The 20,174-nt window shown below is 41.7% G+C and overlaps 1 protein-coding gene across 26 annotated transcripts in view; it reads left to right on the top strand.

Moving 5' to 3' along the window:
• PICALM (phosphatidylinositol binding clathrin assembly protein) overlaps positions 1-20,174 on the top strand; it is a 100,805-nt gene that overhangs the window by 10,071 nt on the left and 70,560 nt on the right. For 19 of the 26 annotated variants that reach the window (XM_025193621.1, XM_025193619.1, XM_025193623.1 and 16 more), the window contains exon 2: positions 19,000-19,102. The exons of the other annotated variants lie outside the window; for them this stretch is intronic. In XM_025193621.1, the coding sequence (XP_025049406.1) occupies positions 19,027-19,102 (76 nt within the window). In that variant the 5' untranslated portion in view covers positions 19,000-19,026. The remainder of the gene's footprint in view (positions 1-18,999; positions 19,103-20,174) is intronic. 26 annotated transcript variants of the gene reach the window in all.

Raw genomic sequence — 20,174 nt, 5'->3', positions numbered from 1 at the left:
CCTGCCTGTGCAGGGGGTTGGACTTGAAGATCTATTGAGGTCCCTTCCAACCCTAACATCTGTGAATCGGTGCTACTTCATCTTTCACTAAAATAGGTAAACTCTAATCTGGCTAACTCTCCTTTCCTTTCTAAATGCCAAATGCACTTTCAGATGTGTACTGTATTCCTTCCATAAACTGTTCTGTATTATATTATACCCTGTTAAATGACCTTTGCTGCTTGTATTAGAAATGCCTCCTTTTCATTCATGGGTATCCTGGTATTTAACTTTACAGCATCATTTCTAGGGTGTCCAAAAGCAAACTTGGACTTAATACTAGCTATGAAGACCTCTTTTAGACTAGTTTATACATGGATGCTGAATGCTCTGTCCCCCTAAATTGGTGACTTTCAATTGGGGTGGCCATGACACCCTAGGGGCCTTGATCCTTTCAAGGGTGCCACACAATGTTAGCAGTGTTAGGTGTGCAAATGTTATTCATAAGACGCAACGAACAGGAATCCATGGAGTCAAAAACATTCTTACATGCCATGTTCTTTCTGACTTCTTTTAAACAGGAGAATTAATCTAATTTTCACTCTTATCTACAGAAAAATGAGAGCTGGCACTTTTTTGACGGGTGTCTTGAATCTTAAAATAATAATAACAATAAAATTGAGAATTACTTCCATAACTAATTAGGGGTATTTGCTTGTTGCACTGTTTTTGCTTTTAGTTTTCAGTACCCATCTTGGGTAGAATTCTCCTTCCCCCTCTCTTTAAACAGAGGCTTGAAATGTGTAATTGCCTCCATTTCATTTGTACTGTCTGGTTTTGGGGTTTTTTATTTCTTTTTTTTTTTTTTTTTTAAAGAAAGTAGGTACTGATGAACAGAATGCCCCTGCAATATCTCTGGTGCCATAGAAAGCTTAGCAAAAAATGAAATCTTTTAATTTTGCATCTGTACTGAAAATGACTCGATCAAATACATTGATGTAGGAAAGCTTTATAACAACTATTTTACCAGTGAGAGTCAGGGGTATGGGAATAAGTCTCTTCCCCCAGATTCCTTTGTATTCTCCATGTAGATCTGACATTCAGGATGTTACAGATAGCATATCAAGGAAATCTGTGGTGAAATAATGCCACTTACTAATATTTAAATCAATGAATAGCTTCTCTCTTGAAGCAGATAAATGGTTATAAATCTTGCAGAGGAGGAGGCTACATAGTTAAAGCAATGTTTTCTTCAAACATAGTAAGAAGATGGATAAACTTATGGGTAAGGCTTTGGGTTGAAACTAAAGTAGTGATGGTACTTCCACACTTGTCCTGTTTGGTGTTTTTTTTATAGTCTCACAGCCATGAGATCTCTCATCACTAAATGTTTCTTTGCCCTAGCATAAGGGGCAAAGGGTTATGAGGTCTGTTGACAACTCTTGTTACTTATACTCAGTTATTATTGGTCCAGTTTCAAGTTTAAAGGGATCCTGTCAACTCAGTTCAGACTTCAAATTTTTTGTTTTGTAAAGCCCTGTGAAACTTTCTTGTCCTGATTGATTTAAATATTTACGGGGGAGCTTTTTAATGCCAAAGAAAAGTTGGTTCAGATTTAAATTTTTCCCTGAAGCACCTGCAACCTCAGTAGTTTAGCATCATATTTGCTTTCCTTGGTAAAGTGCTTTGTGATCTGAAGTTGAGGCACTACACATGCTCAGTGTAGGGAGAGCCAAGATATGAAACAGGCTATCTTCTTTTCACTACCCAAGCTCCATGAACTGCTATCCATCTTCTACAGCAGTTAAACTGAGGGTTAAAATGCTCTAGTCTGAAAAGTAGCAGCAACAAAGAATAAAAATTTAAAACGGGTTTTCATAAGTCACTGTGTAAACATGATGAAATTTCTACAGCATCAACTATGATGAGCTTTGTTTATTTAAGGAGTTCTATTTTCCCATAGGGGACTGTTGGACTAAAATGAAGTAGGAAGTGAGGGTTAATCTAGGCAAGTGTCTTTTTACTGTTTCTATATTTAATTTCAGAAGACTGGCTGTTCACTTTCTGCCAGCAAGTCATGGGCTTGCACTGAATTGCACTATGAGTGTTCATGAATGCATGGTGGCTCAAGCATATGTATATGACGGTTTCTTTAGTAGAGGGAAAATTTAAAGATTTGTTTGCCTTTGGTATTCCTTCTATGATGTTTGTTGATATCCGTTAATGTTAAGGCATGTTATCACATGAGAATGGATAATGGCATCTGGCTGCTTATTCCTTGTTTGTGTGCAGAAGACTTGCACAGTTCTTAAGTGAGACTGGAGTGAAGGCTAGCTGGGTGAGTCTACACCAGACCCAGAATGTTGTTGTGGGAAATGAAGGGAAACTTGCTCAGGGTGAACTACTGAGGAACCTTCAGGTAATCTGGTACCATTGCTTCAAACAAAGAGTATTATTACTTGTAGTTGAAATGGAGGTACTAATACTGTTGTCCAAATTAATCCATTTAGAATACTGGGTGGGTATAGTTCTGGTCAGCATTAAAAATGAGTTTGAACTTAAATCGGAGCAGGTTCAAAGAAGAGCTCTTCAGGTGCTCAAGGCAATGGAAGCTGGCACTAATGCAAGAAGATGAAAGGAGTTTGCCTTGTTTAGAGACTGAGGTGTTATCGTAGATTTATAAGAAGACTTTCAGATGAACGTTAAAGGCAAGGGCTTTTTAGGATGAAAAACAACAACAGTATAAGATCAACTAGCTACCTATACACTTGGGTTGGATACCTTTTGATTTCCAGCTATTAGAGCAGTGATGTTTTTTGAGTGGTTTTCCAAGTAAAGAGCTAGAAACTGCTTCTTTGAGATTTACACTGCATAAGCTTATAGAAAGGATCGTATCATAGGACAGAGGGTTTATGGCATGCTTATAAGTGGGTTTGTTGTGGAGTCATGTCTGCGGTCCCAAGCTAGGAGTAAAAAGGTAGTTTTAGTAGCATGGACTCTACTGCTGGCAAATTGCAGCCAGCAAATATTTTTTTTTTCTCCTTCCTCATGAATTGTACTGACTTGGGTGTGTGCTTTTTGGGGGGGGGGTTTCCCACCATCCTCTGATGCTTTGGGATATTGGCAGCTGTTAAATCTAGGGTGGGAAGGGGTGGTGTTGCCCTCATACTTCTACTGATACCTAAATCCGGAGGCTTTTGGCCATAGATATTGCTCAAGATAATACGGTTCACTAAATTTGATGGCAAGAAGGGATTTTATTTTTTCCTTAGGTCAGGTTGGCATGGACCATGCAGGTTTCGGCTGCCTTCTGTAGTGTGAGGCATGGTCTTTTTCCCAAGATCTTCTAATGATATATTAACCCAAATACTGTTGTAGTGGCATGGTATTGCCTTTGTCTCCCTTGCTTTTATTTCTGACATGTTACAGGATATTCTTTGTATTTTGCATATTGTTCCTGGTAACTGTGGCTGTGGGTTCCTTCTGTTAACAATCTCCTTTGAACTCCAGGAACTAAACTTGATGGCCCAGGAGTCCTTTGTTCATATGGTTGCTTCCTTTTCCTTCCGAGATGCAGATCTTGCCATGATGTTTTGATCTGTAAAGTTCCATATCTCTAAGGCACTCAGTAGGATTAGACTTTCATATAGTATGTGCAGGACATGAGCAGCTGATTTTATTTGTGGGGGGAAATAGGAGCTTGTTTTTTTTTTTTTTTTTTTTTTTTTTTCTTTCTAATGCATCTGTCAGCACACTGTTAAACTTGGGGTTTACAGGACTTCTTAAAATATGTGCTGCCTTTGTGGCCTGCTGCTAATTTAATTTTCAGCTGGAAATTAAAAATTTTTTTTTTTGACCAAATCCAACTGCTTGAGGGCTTAAATATTTTATAGTTTAATCTAGAATGGTGGAAGAGTAGGACTGGGAGAGACCTTGAGAAATAATCTTGTTCAGTACCATGTTTGTGGCAGGTGTATTATAACTGCTGCTTTCCTGTGATATAGCTATTTGTGTAGCTTGAACCAACAGACCATTTCCAAAACAAGGCGTCAGTTAAGACAACTATTGCAAATGTATGGCCCCCAGAGCTTTGCTTCTCAAAGGCTGGACGACCCATGTCTGCAGTCTTAATGGTGTGTTTGGTTGCACCAAGACTCAAGGGAATGTCTGTTCAGCTAAGCTTCTTTTCAGAGGTGGACTAAGGATATATGTAGAGATGTAGGAAGCTTTTGGATCAAGTGGTTATTTAGGTTAGGCAGCACAATAGTAGGTCAGAATTAAGGGAGACACTCAAGGTCATGCTTGTGGTGAAAAGAAATAATTTGAATTGCACCTGCATTGACTTCAGTTAGTTTTCCTGATAATTTAGTTATCTACACTATAGTGTAGGTAAAGCTTGGGGTATTTTTATCCAGGTTCATTATTTACACTTAAATACATTGAACTTCATTTGCCACTTAGTAACCCATTCGCTCCAATCGTGCCAGATCCTTCTGTAGTTCTTTGCAGTCTGCCCTGGTCTTTGACACTTGGCATAACTGTCATCCACAAATCTGGCTACCTTGCTGCTCACCCCCTTTCCAGAACACTTATGAGTGTGAAGCACCATGGGTCCCAATGCAGATCCCTGGAGGACCTCACTGTTCACTACCTTCCATCCTGAAAACTGACCATTTAAACTCACTCTCTGTTTTCTGTCTTTAAGCCAATTTCTAATCTACAAGTGGACATTCCCTATAATTCTGTGACTACCTAACCTTTAAGAGCCTCTGGTGAACCTTGCCAAAGGCTTTTTGGAAGTCTAACTATACTGTGCCAACTGGCTCACCCTGATCCACTTGCTTATTGACTCCCTCAGAGAGGTCTAGTAGGTTGGTGAGGCATACTTTTCCTTTTGACAGACATGCTGATTCCTCCCCAGTAAATTATATTCATTCAGGTGCAAGACAACTCTTTCTTTATTATTGTTCCTACCAGTTTTCCAGGAACAGAAGTTAGGCTCACTGGCCTGTAGTTCCCTGCATCCTCTCTAAAGCCTTTTTTAAAATATGAAGAGTTGCCAGTGTGACTCACAGCATCTGTAGGAGAGGACTGGTTTTAATGAGAAGAGCTTCACAGTTCATGACCTGAGCTCTTTCAGTATGCTAGGGTGAATCCCATCAGGTCCTGATGATTTGCTGCCATTTAGTTGGTCTCTTGTCTACAACCTCATCTATTGAAGCCTCAATTTGGGTCAGCTTTTCTGACTTGTCCCTAGAGAGGAGTGTATCTAGTGAGGGGATCTCCCTAACATCTTCCACAGTGAAAACAGATGTGAAGAATGCATTTAGTTTCTCTGTAGTGGTCCTGTCATCCTTTAGTGTCCCTCTTATACTGATTATCCAAAGGTCCAACTGACTACCCTGGCAGGACTTTGGCTTCTAGTGTCCTTAGAGAAATATTGTTACTTTTTGTATCTCTAGCAAACTTCTCCTCAAATTCTTTCTTAGTTTGCCTTATTCCAGTTTTACATTTGACTTGCCAGTTTGTACTCTTTTTTTATTTTCCTCATTAGTGTTTGATTTCTACTTTTCAATAAGCAGAAAAAGGCATCTTTTTTCTGCAACTCTGCCATTAAACCATGCTGACTCTTTTCTTTTGGTCCTCTTTCCATTCTTTTTGATTTATTGTATGCATTTGCTCTGTGCCTCTAAGATGGCGTTCTTAAACAGTTCGCATGCTGTTCGCATATTTTTCACCTCCTTAGGGGCCCGTTTTAACTTCTGTCTAACTAGCTTCCTCTGGCACTAGTAGAGTGTAGTGTATGTGCTGCTGGGTTTAGAGATGTCTGAGCTGGCTTGAGACTACTAAGCCAGTAGCAAGTCAGCTGTGGCAGCGTGGAGTTTTGTATAGACCTGTAAGAGTCTACTGGCAATCTTGAACTGGAAGAAAAGAGGTGTCCTTTTTTTCACTCGCCTACTAGCCTTTTACAAAGAACACCACGGTGTCTAGTTTCCCTCTGCAGGATGAAGCTGCAATAATTCTTGATGGTCTACGAATACCTACAGGATTCCAATACCACTAATAAAAGCATCCTCTCATTAATTTCACTTTGGTTAGTAAAGATGTAGTAGCTGAAAAAAGGCATGCTCAAGGTAACACTTCTTGATTTACCACCTGTTAATGTTTAGGAAGTTAGCTCTATAGCCAGAATGGCTAGAGACGTTGTGCATGGTTGTTGGGGCAGGGGGGGAGGGGTGTTTTTGCTTTTTGGTGAGGGGGATGTTCTGTGTGGGTTTTTGTTTTTTGGGGGGAACTTAAATTCTAAAGAGATGGATGGCTTAACCTTTGGGGTTTGGGGGGTTTCTGAGGAAAGCTGTCTACTCTACTTCAGTGATAAACTTTTTATAGTGCTTGAATATTTTAAAATATGCTACCTCTGCTAAATTTAAGAGAATGTAAGTGACTGCATCTTCTAACATGCAGCAAGTTTTACCTACTGACAGAGGTAAACAGTCCCTGTGATTCCCGTCCCCCAAGTGTGATAGAAATTATACGTTCACCTGGATAGTTGTCTGTAGCCTGTGAACCCTCTTGTGTGTGGGACTTGGATACTAATGACTTCATTTTGTTGATCTCCTTTGAAGATGAGAGACAGCTGGATGTTAATATTTAATAATACCAACATCTGATCAGTCTTTATTACCTTTACTCTGTATTTTGTATCAGGCTTGTATCTGTTGAGCAACTGCAAACTCCCACGGTTCATGTCCCAATTGTAATGTGAGCCACGTGCTCAGACTTGATTTATGCACTCGAAAGTACCCTCTGCATCTAGTGGGCACACAGAGGGTCATGCTTAGAAACTGCCTTGTTTTTAATGTATTGTATACATCTTGACCAAAAGTCTAGCTTAGTCATGGAGACCTCTATAGCATTGATTCAGGTGCTGTTCTCTAGGCAGTGTACAAATGCACACCATGCTGATGCCAAATCCTTTGTGCTACCTGGGCTCCATGGCCACAGAGTAAACACGCACTTTTCTCTGCTGCATGCACCTGTTTTTTTCTGACACTCTAAATAGCCCTTATTCTATATTAGGCACTGTCAGAAGCTGTTTATGCAGCAGTATCTATATTCTAAGCTACAGATGCTCTGACCTTTTATAATATTCCATTGAAAGATTACTCATAAACTTAAGGTATATACTGAGACTTGGTGGGGTTGGTCACTAACTTGTAAACACTGATTAATGGGGAAAAGGCTGAATTTAAGCCTGTTACCACGAGAATAACACAAATATGGAAAATGGTAATTGGGCACAATTAGAGAATAGGTAATGCACATACTATTGGATTAGCTTTCTAGAACATGGAATATTTTATTTTACACAATTCATCTCTGCAAAGACCTTGTCTTTTGCTAAAATTCTGTTCCTATCTGAGGTGAGTGAAGCCTTCCATAACTGCATACAACTTTTGCTAGGCTGTAAACAGTCAACTGAAGACTTCTACTAGTTGCCACAAGACTGGATTGAACTCACTCATTTTATGCGACATGGTTATAAAAATTAAACCCTTATTGTTCAGAAGTTCATAGATACTTAGTATTATAGTCAATTTAGGAATGATCTCCAGTTAAAAGCTTGACCATTTCGAACATTCCAAGTCGTGAATTTTTTTACGTTAATGGGATTTACGGCCTTCATGAAGGGGGACAATTTGGGGGCTAAATCTAATGACATTGTTTCTGTGGGCATCACAGCAAAATCACATTTGGATTCAGTGAGCAGCTGAATGATGAATATACTGTGCTCCCTGCATGAGAATTGGAATACAACATGGAAAATTGTCTTCTGATTCATTCTTTATTTACTCCAAAACAAACATGCAAATATTGTTGAACTCCAGTAAGAGTGTCCAAAAATCTTTGGACTGTCATCAAACCTAGTAATATTTCTTGCATTCTATGGTCCTGTAGCAAAAAGACTACCACTGCATGAAATGTTTTAGAGCTGCTTAAGTCAAACTTCCTTTTACACCTTCAGCCAAAACGGTTTTAGTGCTCTTGAAGAAAATACAGAGGGTAAAACTAATACCTTAATCCAGGCCTACAGTAGGGGCCAGTGCTGGCACAATGGGCAGTGGTGAAATTTGGTTCCTAGCTGACAACTTTGTCTGTAGAAGCCCTTTTTGTGGGGGGTTTTTCTTTTTCCTGATATTTTTTATTTGAGGTGTGGCTTTTACTATGACAGCAGTATGATGATGCTTTTTTAGTATAGTTGTATCCACATTAGGAGTACTCTGCTGGTGTAATATAACAGTATTTCTTTACCTTTAGGCTTTATCAACATTTAATGTTATTTACAGGGAATACTATACTAGCTGAATTATGCAGGGTAAAACTCCCTAATGAACACTAAGCTTATTCTGGCTCCCCCCAAAAAATCTTTTGAAGGAATACTTTTTAAAATCTGTTTTCCAAATGGAATAAGCAATACCAGAAGAAGAAGTTTTCTTTGCCAGTATAATGACATCTACACATTGCTGTGTTGGTCAGGGTTGGGGAGAAACACTTCTGACTATAATCCTAGGAATGCCAGCAAACCTTCACTGTAAGACAGGCCTGAGAACTAACCTTAAAGCACTGACTTAAAGGGGAAAAAAACAAAAAACTTTTGATCAAATGACACGACTTTTCTCTTCTTCACACATGATTCAGTTGGGTCTCTGAAACTTGCAAAATAGCACACTTCTGTTGATAAAATTTTGCTTACACAAAAGATACCGGCATGCGTCTTCCCAGGCATCTTGACTAGTCTACCTTTTTTCTTCCTCTTGCATAAAATTTTTTCTGTATACAAGGTACTCTCTGAAAAGCACCAATGAATATATTATCACTGTGTCTAGTTTTTGGTCACTGTTGTGCTGTAGTATGTGTGACCATTCTTATGTGAGAACTGAGTAACTTGCTGCCTGTATGGTACTTGGAGAAAATGTGATTAAGTAAATGGGACCAGTCTTGCTGCTTCCCAGAGTCATCTTGGGATTTAGGGAGCTGTCTCTTATTTTTTCCCCTCAAAGATTTCATGTTTTCCTTCTGGAGTTCTTTCTAAGTATATAAACAAGCAACGAAAAACCCTGAAGTAATGTTTGCTGCTTTTTATTTGAAAGCATTCTTCTTCTCTCCGTATCCCATATGCCCCCTTCTGATCAGTCTCGGGTTAGTTTCTCAAGTATTCTTTGCTTACTTGGGGATCTGAGTGCTATCTGGTTATGAAAGTGTGTGTGTCCAAATTTTAAAATTTGGAAGGGGGTGATGCAGATGGTGAGGTGCTTAATTGCATATAATGCAACACGTCTTTCTCTAGCCAAAAAGAAACTAGAAGGTTTACTAATAACCTAGGGGCCCTTGGCTGTGTTATTCAGTTTTAAGATTAAGCAAAACCAAGTGCAACTTCATTGGAATGTGCATTAATTTGCTATATGGTATTTTGTATACAAACTAAGCAAAAATAATCTGTTACTTTAGGCTTGTAGTCATTAGAACTGAATGTACAAAATCTAGCCGCCTTGAACATCTTGACAGTACATTCAGTGCTTTACTGAAAATTACTTTTATACGTGAGTTTATTTAGCTGAATTAAGGTTTCCACACCTAAGTTAGTTAAAAATAGCCTTCAGGGCTGTGAAATAGGAGCTGTGTTACCAGGAGCAGGTTATAGGTAGCAGAACTGAAAAAGAGAGGCTTGCTTTGATTTAGTGGAAGCTCAAGACCATTAAACAGGGGAGAGGGTGGTTAACACCTGTGGAACGAAGAGTGTAGCAGGGATGGGGTAGATTTATAATGAGCCCTGAAGTTTAAGAGACTCCCTCAGCACTGCCTGACTAGAAATGCTGCTGCCACTACCAAGCAGTTGGCATTTAAACTGCTCGGTCCTGGGGCCTGCACTGTTCAACTTCTTCATCAGCGATCTTGATGTTGGGGTGGAAAGCAACCTGTTTAAATTCGCTGATGACACCAAAATTTGGGGGGAGGTGAGCACGCTAGCAGGGAGAGAGAGATTGCAGAAGGATCTGGATAGGTTACAGGGGTGGGCAAACAGGAACAGGATGCGTTTCAATACGGACAAGTGCAGGGTGCTGCACTTGGGTAGTAGGAACCAGCAGCACGCTTATACGATGGGGAACTCCCTACTTGAGAGCACGGAGGCGGAAAGGGATCTTGGTGTCATTATTGACTCCAAGATGAACATGGGCCGACAATGCGAGGTCATGGTTGGCAGGGCTAACCGGACCTTGTCGTGCATCCACAGGTGCATCTCGGGTAGAGCCAGGGAGGTGATCCTCCCCCTCTATGCGACGCTGGTCAGGCCGCAGCTGGAGTATTGTGTCCAGTTCTGTGCGCCCCATTTCAGGAGGGATGTGGACAACATGGAGAGGGTCCAGAGGAGGGCCACCCGCATGATCCGGGGACAACAGGGCAGACCCTACAGTGAGAGACTGCGGGACCTGAACCTATTCAGCCTCCACAAGAGAAGGCTGAGGGAGGACCTGGTGACCGTCTATCAACTCACTAGGGGGAACCAGAAGGGTTTGGGGGAGACACTGTTTCCCCTAGCCCCCGCTGGCATAACAAGGAGTAATGGGCACAAGTTGATGGAGAGGAGGTACAGACTGGACATCTGAAAAAACTACTTCACAGTTAGGGTGGCTAGGAGCTGGAACCAACTTCCAAGGGAGGTGGTGCTGGCCCCTACCCTGGGGATCTTTAAGAAGAGGCTGGATTCTTACCTGGCTGGACTCATTTGAGTCCCGTTTTTGTTTTTAGGGTTTGTGGGGGGGGGTTTTGGGTTGTTCTCCCGCCCTGGCGGGGGGTCGGGCTAGAAGATCTATTGGGTCCCTTCCGACCCTAAAACTATGAAACTATGAAACTGAGTGGGCCAGGAATCGAAGAGGGGTGCAACTGTACCACTGTACCACCTGGGTCTGCCCCTATATGTGTAGTCAGAGGAAATACAGCTAATACCTTTATTAATACCTTCATGAATCTCTTAAGGAGACACCCCTGTACCCCAGGCCCTTCTCAGCACCTGTTTGTCTTCATTCAGATGAAAAAGTTTGTTGCTAAGTAAGCTTCTGGCAGTTACATTTGAGATTTTCACAAGGTAAACAAAGTATAGCCAATGCAGAGAGTTTAGAGAAGGGCTTTGAAATAATGTGAAGCTTCCACTAGGGTATCGCTGAGACCTACTGATAATGCAATTAAATAGCACTTGTACATGTATGCTTGCATGTTACCCCACACAAGTGAATGTGAACTAGTTACCGTTGTTAAGGGAGGGTATGGCAACTGTAATATGCATCAGCTGCTATGGTAACTGCTGACATGGGCACTGTTACACCATCATAGTTGAAAGCTAGCATAGTTTCATATAGCCCCTTTTCATTTGAAAATCTCTAACAAGTGGGAAGAACCGTGTTAGATATGATGCTGATTTTAATAGGGGGAAGTGGTAAAAAATGTGAAGGTTTAAGACCATTCTGGTAAAAGGGAACATGCTCAGTAGTCCACAGTTCTAAGGAAAGCAAAGTCTAGGAGCAACAGAAATAAGGACCAGTGACTTCAAAAGTGCAGATCCCAAGAAATTTGTTGTACTAATAGGCCAGGATCTGGGGAGAGAATCACTAAGAAACAAACAAGTGCAGCAGTGCGCATGTGCTGTAATCCAGTGAATGCTAGAGCACAATGGCAGAGTATTATGGAGTGGAGGAAGCATAGTTCAGGACCAGTATGGCTGCATCAGGAGCTCTTCAGTGATATGGAAACAAAGGTAATCATATGAAAAACTGGTGAGAAGATGAGGCTAAGGAGATGCAACATCTTGCTGACATCCACAATGTGTGGCTTCTTCAGTGCCACCAAAGCCATCTAGGGTCTGAGCGTGTGGGGACCAATCCCCTTGAAACCTAAAGGATGGAGGATACCTGATCAAGGACAGAGGAGCCATCAATGCCTGTTGGAAGGAGCGTTTTGAAGACCACCTCAGTCAGTGCTGCTGTTGATGAGTGTTCTCAGCTCCATCCCGCAACACCCAGTCAGATTACCTCGGAATTTCTCCAACCCTTGGTGAGGTGGTAGAAGGCATCAAGCAGACGAAGAACAAGACAGCTAGAGTGGATAGAATCTCATGGAAATCTTCAAACAGGAGAGGAGCCTGTATATCACTGCTTCATGCCCTCATCTTGAGGACCTGGAATGAGGAGGAAATCCCAGACTATCTCAGGGACACTACGGTTGTGACAGTCTTCAAGAAAGGAGACGAGTCCAACTGTAGAAACTACAGAGGGTTCACCTTGCTGTCCACCATGGGAAAGATAACTTCAAGAACTCTTCTGAACTGTCTCCTTCCATTTGCTGAAGAGCTCCTTCTGGAATCTCAGTGTTTAGAGCATCAAGAAACACAACTTAAGTGATCTTCAAAGCTCACCAGCTGCAGGAGAAATATTGGGAACAACATAAGCCTCTCTACATGGCTTTTGACCTCTTGAAAGCTTTCAACTCTCAGCTGAGAAGTCTTGTGGAGGATCCTTCTGAAGTACAGATGCCAACTGAAATTTGTCACTATTCTCTGCCTGATCCATGAGGGGTATGCAAGTGATGGTTCTCAGTAATGGCTCTATCACAGATCCCTTTGAGGTTAAGCAAAGCTGCACCATTATGCCAATGTTCTTCTCAATAAATCTTGCTGCAGTGCTACATCTGACCACCAACAAGCTTCCAGCTGGAGTGGAGCTAAATGGTAAGCTGTTGTACCTCAGCTGACTTGGAGCCAGAACCAAAACCACTCCAGTCGTTAATCATTGAGCTCCAGTATGCTCATGGTACTGTAGTGTGTGCTTATTCAGAAACAGACCTTCAAGCAATCTATCTTTATCAAGGCATGAAAGAAAATGGGACTGACGCTTAACCTTCAGAAGACTAAGGTCATCCACCAACAAGCTCTTAATAAACAGTCTCCAACTCCAGTAATCCAGATCCATGATGAGACTCTGGAGAATGTTCAGTGTTTTCAGTACCATCTTTCACAGAAGGCTGATATCAGTAAAGAAATTCAACATCACCTCAAATGTACAAGTGCAGCCTTTGGGTGCCTAAAGAAACAGGTGTTTCAAGATCACACATCGGATCCAAAACTAAGCTCATGGTGTATCAAGCAGTTGTGATCTCCACCTTGCTTTTACCGTAGACAACAGATAGGAGACATCTAAAGTTGTTGGAGAAGAACCATCAATCCTGTCTTTGGGAAGACGGGTGCACCAGCATTGGCATCCTCCTGCAAGCTAACACCATGAGTTACTGAGGCAGTGATCATGCAACATCAGCTTTGGGCTGGCCATGTCATCTGGATGTCTGACTGAAAACTCCCAAAGCAAGTCTTATTCTCCCAGTTCAGCCAAGGTGTATGATCAAGAGGAGGGCAGAGAAAACACTTCAGGAACATCATCAAGACCAACTTAAATACAACAGTGATGTCAATTCATGGGGAACCTGTTGCCCAGGACTGCCCCAAGTGGAGGGAGAGTCTGCTGTAGGGATCTTAGTACTTTGAAACCTCACAACAAGAAGATGATGGGAAAGCAGGAGCAGCAGAAACAGCATGTCACAGATCAAATCAAGAATCCAGCACCACCCATCCTACACAATCACGCATCTGAGCTCCAGTAGAATCTGTTGATTCAAAATAGGCTTCATCAGCCACCTTTGGAGACACAGATAAGATAGTCATGGATGACTCTCATCCTCAACTGCAAGGGATTGCTAAAGGCATAAAAATAGAAGCATGCTATTTAACCAGGAACGAGAGCAAATAAAAAGGTGCAGAGAGGGCTGAAATGTTCAATGCTGTATTTAGTTCAGCTCTCATAAAATAGATAATCCAATGCAAGCTTAACGGGGGAGTAGGAGCAGAAGTCAAAATACAGAAGAATGGGTTTAAAGAGTATTTGGTAAGAAGTTGGTCATCGGCATCTGATGAAGTTTATCCCTTAATGCCTTTAGGAACTAGCTGAGGTATTTTTGGCAGTGATGAGCTGGATTTTGAAAATGATCTCTGAGATCCCAAAGACTAAAGGAGGACCCCAGGAAAATGGAGCTCAGTCAGCCTAACTTCAGCTCCTAGGAACTACTAAAATTTATTAATGAAACTTGAAGGATATGGAGTTGATAAGAAACAGCCCAAAGATTTGATATTTATTCCCAATTAATATCTTTGACAAAGTAACTGACCTGATTTAAGTAAGGGAGAAGCAGTAGACGAGATGTACTTTAGGTGTCCTGTATGATGTCCTCGTAAGTAATCTTGGGAAAACTTGATCTATATGAAATTACCGTAAAGTGGATGGATTCAGAGAGCACTTAACAAATTCTAGAGGGCTTTTTAGGTGTGGTCGTGCCAGGCGGCTAGATAAGTGGTGCTCAAGCTTTGGCCCACAGAGCCAGGTAATCCAAACTTTAGGGCTTCGCGTGGGTCTGGAAATCTGGTGGCAGGGGAGCTGTAGCAGTAAAAGGTGATTACTCTTTGAACTGTGGCACTAACTCTTCCAGTGCTCCCTTGTGGCTGAACTTGTAGACCTGTGGGGAGCCCTGCCATCCATATAATGCCTCTGTAGCCATATTTGGTGGATTTCATAGATTTCATAGACATCAGGGCTGGAAGGGACCTCGGAAGATCATCGAGTCCAGCCCCCTGCCCAAAGGGCAGGAAGTCAGCTGGGGTCATAGGATCCCAGCAAGATAAGCATCCAGTTTCATCTTGAAGGTGTTCAATGAAGGCGCTTGAACCACCTCCGGTGGCAGGCTGTTCCAGACCTTGGGGGCTCGGACAGTAAAGAAATTCTTCCTTATGTCCAGCCTGAAACGATCTTGAAGTAGTTTGTGACCATTCGACCTCGTCATCCCTTGGGGCGCTCTGGTGAACAAACGTTCCCCCAGATGCTGGTGGTCACCCCTGATAAACTTGTAGGTGGCCATCAGATCACCCCTTAGCCTGCGCTTTTTCAGGCTAAAGAGCCCCAGGGCTCTCAGCCTGTCATCGTAGGGTCTGTTTCCCTGACCTCTGGTCATGCACATGGCTCTTCTCTGGACTCTCTCAAGCTTCTCAAGGATGGAGTTGTGCTGCTCTGTTGGATCACATCTGTGCAACCATGCCACATTGGATCAGGCCTGTGTAGCAGTCTTGCATGTAGGATCTCATCTGTGATGACAGCCTTACGCCAGTTGTCTAGCTTCCAGGTCAGACACAGATTGAGCACCACTGGTCTAGGTCAGTTATTCTCAGCCTCAACTTCTAGCATTTTCTGAGGGGTGCTACATCTTGGCTTTTACAGGAAACGCTCAGTATTTGTAGGTTCAGCATTCACGGTTTCAGATATTCATGAATGCCAAACCTGCATTTTAAATACACTTTAAACACTTACTGGAGCTTCTCAGGAGCTCTGCGCTTGCTACTGCCAAGCCATGCCCCCGCCCCCACAGCTGCCAGGGGCACTGTGCTCATGAATGCAGTGCCCTATTTGCGCATTCGGTGTCTGCAGGGATCATGGGAACATATCCCCGTGAATGGCAAGGGTCACCTGTATTCATTTTGTGACTACAGAAAAAGAGCAGTTATTTTGTTGTGGTCTTTGTGTTCTTTATAAGAAGTCAGAACGTGTTTTATCCTGTGAAATCATGGGAGTATGTTGAACACTCCACAGTTGTAATATTTTGCATCACCCTTCCAAGGATCTCACAGCACCCTGGTTGAGAATCGCTGGTCTAGATGGGCGTTCTTGATTTCTTCCTCAGTGCAGAGGGGTAAAATAGACATGTCCTGAAGTTCTTTCAAAGTTGCAGAAAAACCAGGATGACAAATAGGAAGGGTGGAGACTGTGAAAGTCGAGACAAATAGTTTGAAGAGAAGCCCTGGTTTCAAAGGGAGAAACAAATTGTCAGTATTGCTGATGGTCTTTCCTCCTGTTTTAAAAAAAAAAAAAAAAGATTGTAGATGTCTAATCAGTGTGAGATGCTGCATCAAGTGGATGGCATTTAGCAAAACCTTTTCTTCAAGTTAAGGGGCCATGGCCAAAAAGCCTGCAGACATAATTCAAGCCTGAGAAGAGCATGTTAGAACTTGGAACATGCCCAATTACTGGTTGAAGGTCTGTATAGTCAACAGTTGTTCTGACAGTTCAAATAATTTTGTGGATTGAAGTGGGATACCACCTCTTCTTTCCTGAATTTGGCTCCTGGCCAGAACTTGGGTGTGGAATCACCTTGTCCTCTCTTGCTCCTCCCCTAAAAAGGCAATTCATCTGAAAAGGGTAGCACACACAGCAACATGGGAAATGTTGTTAGTGATATACATTCCGATTTTAATTGGCTTTTTTATTAGCTTCTCTTTACTTGTGTTTATTCTCTATGGCCTACCAACAGGGGGGGAAAAACCCAGTTACTTGTTTCTAAGTATATTTTAGGGTGAAACATTATAGTTGATTGTTTTTAAAAGTTGATTGTACAACATTGTGGCTTGTGTTAGGCAAGTCTAGGTTGTGTTCAGCTTCTGTTTCAGCATCAAACTTACTGCATCTACCAAGTCATTGTTTCTTATTCTTGGCAGAATAAGAAGCCATATCCCATTGAATTCTGGACTATTGCACCATCCAAATTCAGTTTAAAAAATGAGTCCTGTGACCCTAAGGAAGCTTTGAACAAACAATTGGAAGAAATGTAGGCCAGATAAAACTACTAGGTGGATAGGCAGCTGGCTCAATAGCTGCAAGCAAAGGATAATTGTAAACGGATCCACATGGGAATGGCAGGCGGCTTTGAGTGGAGTCCCCTAGGAGTCTGTCCTGGGCCCAGTGCTGTTCAGCATGTTGAGTATGCCAGCATCCAAATCATTAGAAAGCTTCTTGAGCAAGTCGGTAGATTACATGAAACTGGAAAGGATTGTGAACATGCTAAAGGATGGGAACACAATTCAGGAGGATCTAGACAGATTGGAAAGCTGGGCTGAATCTAACAGAATGAAGTTCAACAATGACAGATTTGAGGCATCGCATCTTGGGAAGAATAATCAAAAATATAAATGCAAAATGAGTGACATCTGACTGGATGGCAGCATTAGGGAAGAGGATCTCTGGGGGTTTTGGTAGATCACAGACTGAAGATGGGGCTGTGGGGTGAAGTAGCCACATGCGAGATAAATGCAGTTTTGGGATGTATTAATAGAAGTAATAAGTGAAAGACCTGAGAGGCAGTAGTGCCTTCCTACTTGCCACTGGTTAGGTCTTATTGGGAATATTATATGGAGCTTTGGACTTCGGATTTTAAAAGGGAAATAGAGAAGTTGGAGAAGGTCCAGAGGTGGGCCACAAACATGGGTCTTGGAAAGCAAGTCATACAAGGAGAGGCTGAAGGTGATAGCAAGCCTACAAATACTTGAAGGGCTGCCATAGAAAGAGGTGTTTCCCTCTTCTTTCTTGCGGATTGGGACATGAACCAGTGGCTTAAAGGTTGAGGCAAAGTAGGCTTAAACTGAATATCAGGGAAAAACTACTTCTTCCCTGTTTACATATGTACTACACCTGTGCTAAATTTTGGTTGGGGGGGTTGTACTTTTTGTTTGAGGTTTTTGTTTAAGCCTTCTTCACAGGCCTTAAGTGTTGGCTATAGCCAAGGCCAGAGATTAACAACAGTGTTCTTGCTAGTATTTAAAGCTGGAGTTTCCTGCTCCTCTGCTTGGGGTTAAACTGGTTACCATATTTGGGTTCAGGAAGGAATTATACCCCTTCGTCAGATAGGTAGGGACTTGGTGAGCAGAGTTGGTGGGAGTCTTTTGCCTTCTTCTATGGGGGGGGGGGCATTGTGCTTTTTCTGGGAAGTTCTGGAGCATATATTAAGAACCTTTACAGAAGCACAATGTTTCCTGCCATGGTCTGCCTGCTTTACCTGTGGTAGGCTATGGTGTTAGGTCTTGCGTTATCAGGGTTGACCATTTTACTGAAGAGTTTAGATATTGGATTGTACAGAATGGCTTGGATAGGAATTGTCCTGCCTCAAGGAGGGGGTTGAGACTAGATGACCTCTGGCAGTTGCTTCCAGCCCTGCCCCTCCCTGATTCTGAAGGATTGGTAGTAAAGCTCAGATCAGCAAAGGTGACTTGATACTTTTTTACATTGGAAATTAAAAGGAGTAAAGAGCCTCTTCATGTCTGTCACTGACCTATATAGTATGTTTGCATGTCTTGAGCCTCCCTAATTTGTATCGTAAAGCTTTTTAATGTTTTAACCAGTAGTATGTATACATAGCTATGCTATCATATGTTAGTTGTGGAGCAGACTTTTGTTTTATTGGTATAGTGATTTTTATATAAACCCTGGTGTAAAGCATTATGCTGGCAAAACATGCTTTTACTAGCATAGCTTATTTTGCTCAAGGAAGCAATGTAAGTTGTACCATTAAATCCCCTCCTAAATTGGGTTTAGGCCTGAAACTTAAGTTTACTGCAGTGCTAACTTGACACTTTAACCAAGTCACAAAGTATCAAGGATCTGTTAAGAGTTGTCATAGTAGTGCATGCAAATAATCTTAATGTAAATCAAGAATAGCAAATCTAAAGACCCCCATTGAGCAGTCTGGTTGAGGATTCCCAAAGGTAAATAAAAGCTATTAAATCATGCGGTTTTAGTTCGGGAGGACTAATGTTTTCCTTTCTCATATAAAAAGGAAGGGGAAGAAAACCTTTCCAAAAATGAAAGCAAGTAACCAAAAACATAAGACTAAAATTTGATAAAGTCATCTCACAAGAAATACGAGCACATGGTCAGCAATTACTACTCCATATTAAATAAGGTACCTTCATACCTTTCAATATTTACCAGTCTCCTTAAATAAAGACATGGGAAAGCAGATCTGATTCTAATTTTGCCTATTAAATATTAAGATTGAGACTTGGGTATTGTACTCTTCAAGGGCTTATTAAACTTTGTTTTCCAGGCACATGAGGCATTTCCTCAGTTTCGTATGCACCCCAGCTCATGGAACAGTATACATAAACAACAAAACAAAACCCAAGAAACCTTCATTTGTCCTTTAGATGGTGAGCTTTCTTTTTCTGCATCATTGGGAGAGAAGGGTATAGCATTAGATCAGGGGTCGGCAGCGGTTTTGGGCAAAGAGCCCAAAATGCCCACAACCTCCACTTGTAAGGTGTTGGTGTGTCTGGCAGATGGCAGAGAAGCCACAAGGGGCCTGACGCTTGTTGTGGCAGTGCAGCCCCAGCCCCCTCCCAAGGCATGAGTCCCAAGCATAATGTCTTTGCTTACCATGCATGCCTGGTTGCTTTACCCCTGAGTTAAATTTACTGAGATTAGAGAAGGATTTGTATTCAGGCAAAACGTATGTAATATGCATCATAGCCTGTCTTGATACCTTGTAGCAATTACACAAAAGGTTAACTAAGAATTATCATTCACTTTTTTTTTTTTTAAAACCTGCATCTTCTGTGGAATCCTCCTGGCAGATGGCTTATCTAATACTGGCTCCTATATCCAGCCTTTTTTTTTTTGTTCTTTCTTTGCTGTCTGTAACGTAACAAACAGCCTTTCAGCTTTGTCTCCATGTGAACTTCATTTTGGAAAGGGACTTCCTGAATGTACCCTCTTTATAAGTTGCCAGTTTTGACTAGTTGAGATTCAGACATTTGGATTGTATTCCTTGTGTTGGATTGTTTCAGTTTCCTAATTCTGTACTTACAAGATGTGTATCAGTAAGTATCTTCCCAATCTCTTGTATTTAGACATGAACAAGCGTGACTGGTCCAGAGAAGGAAGTAGGCTTTGCTCTAGCTAAATTACCATGCTCATGTATGTTAATTATTTGGGTTGAAGATGCTAATTGGAATCTAACTCTGCTTGACATCTGAGTTGGAGGAGGTACATATCTCACTTTCTAGCATTTTAGTATTGTTTTTATCAGGTATGAAACATGAACAGGCTGACTCTGATCTAGCTGGTGCTGTATTCACTTTTATTTTGATAGGTTTCAAACAGGTGACTTGTGCAGTGATATTCTAGAAGTTTGTCAAACCTACTAGTGTCTGAATGTTAGAGTTGTTTGCTATGCATCATTCCTAAGTGAAAACACTTTTACAAGGACCCTTTCTTTCTTTC

Source organism: Alligator sinensis, unplaced genomic scaffold (genome assembly GCF_000455745.1).
Source record: "Alligator sinensis unplaced genomic scaffold, ASM45574v1 scaffold523_1, whole genome shotgun sequence".
Taxonomy (NCBI): domain Eukaryota; kingdom Metazoa; phylum Chordata; order Crocodylia; family Alligatoridae; genus Alligator; species Alligator sinensis.
This window is presented reverse-complemented; position numbering and strand designations above follow the sequence as displayed.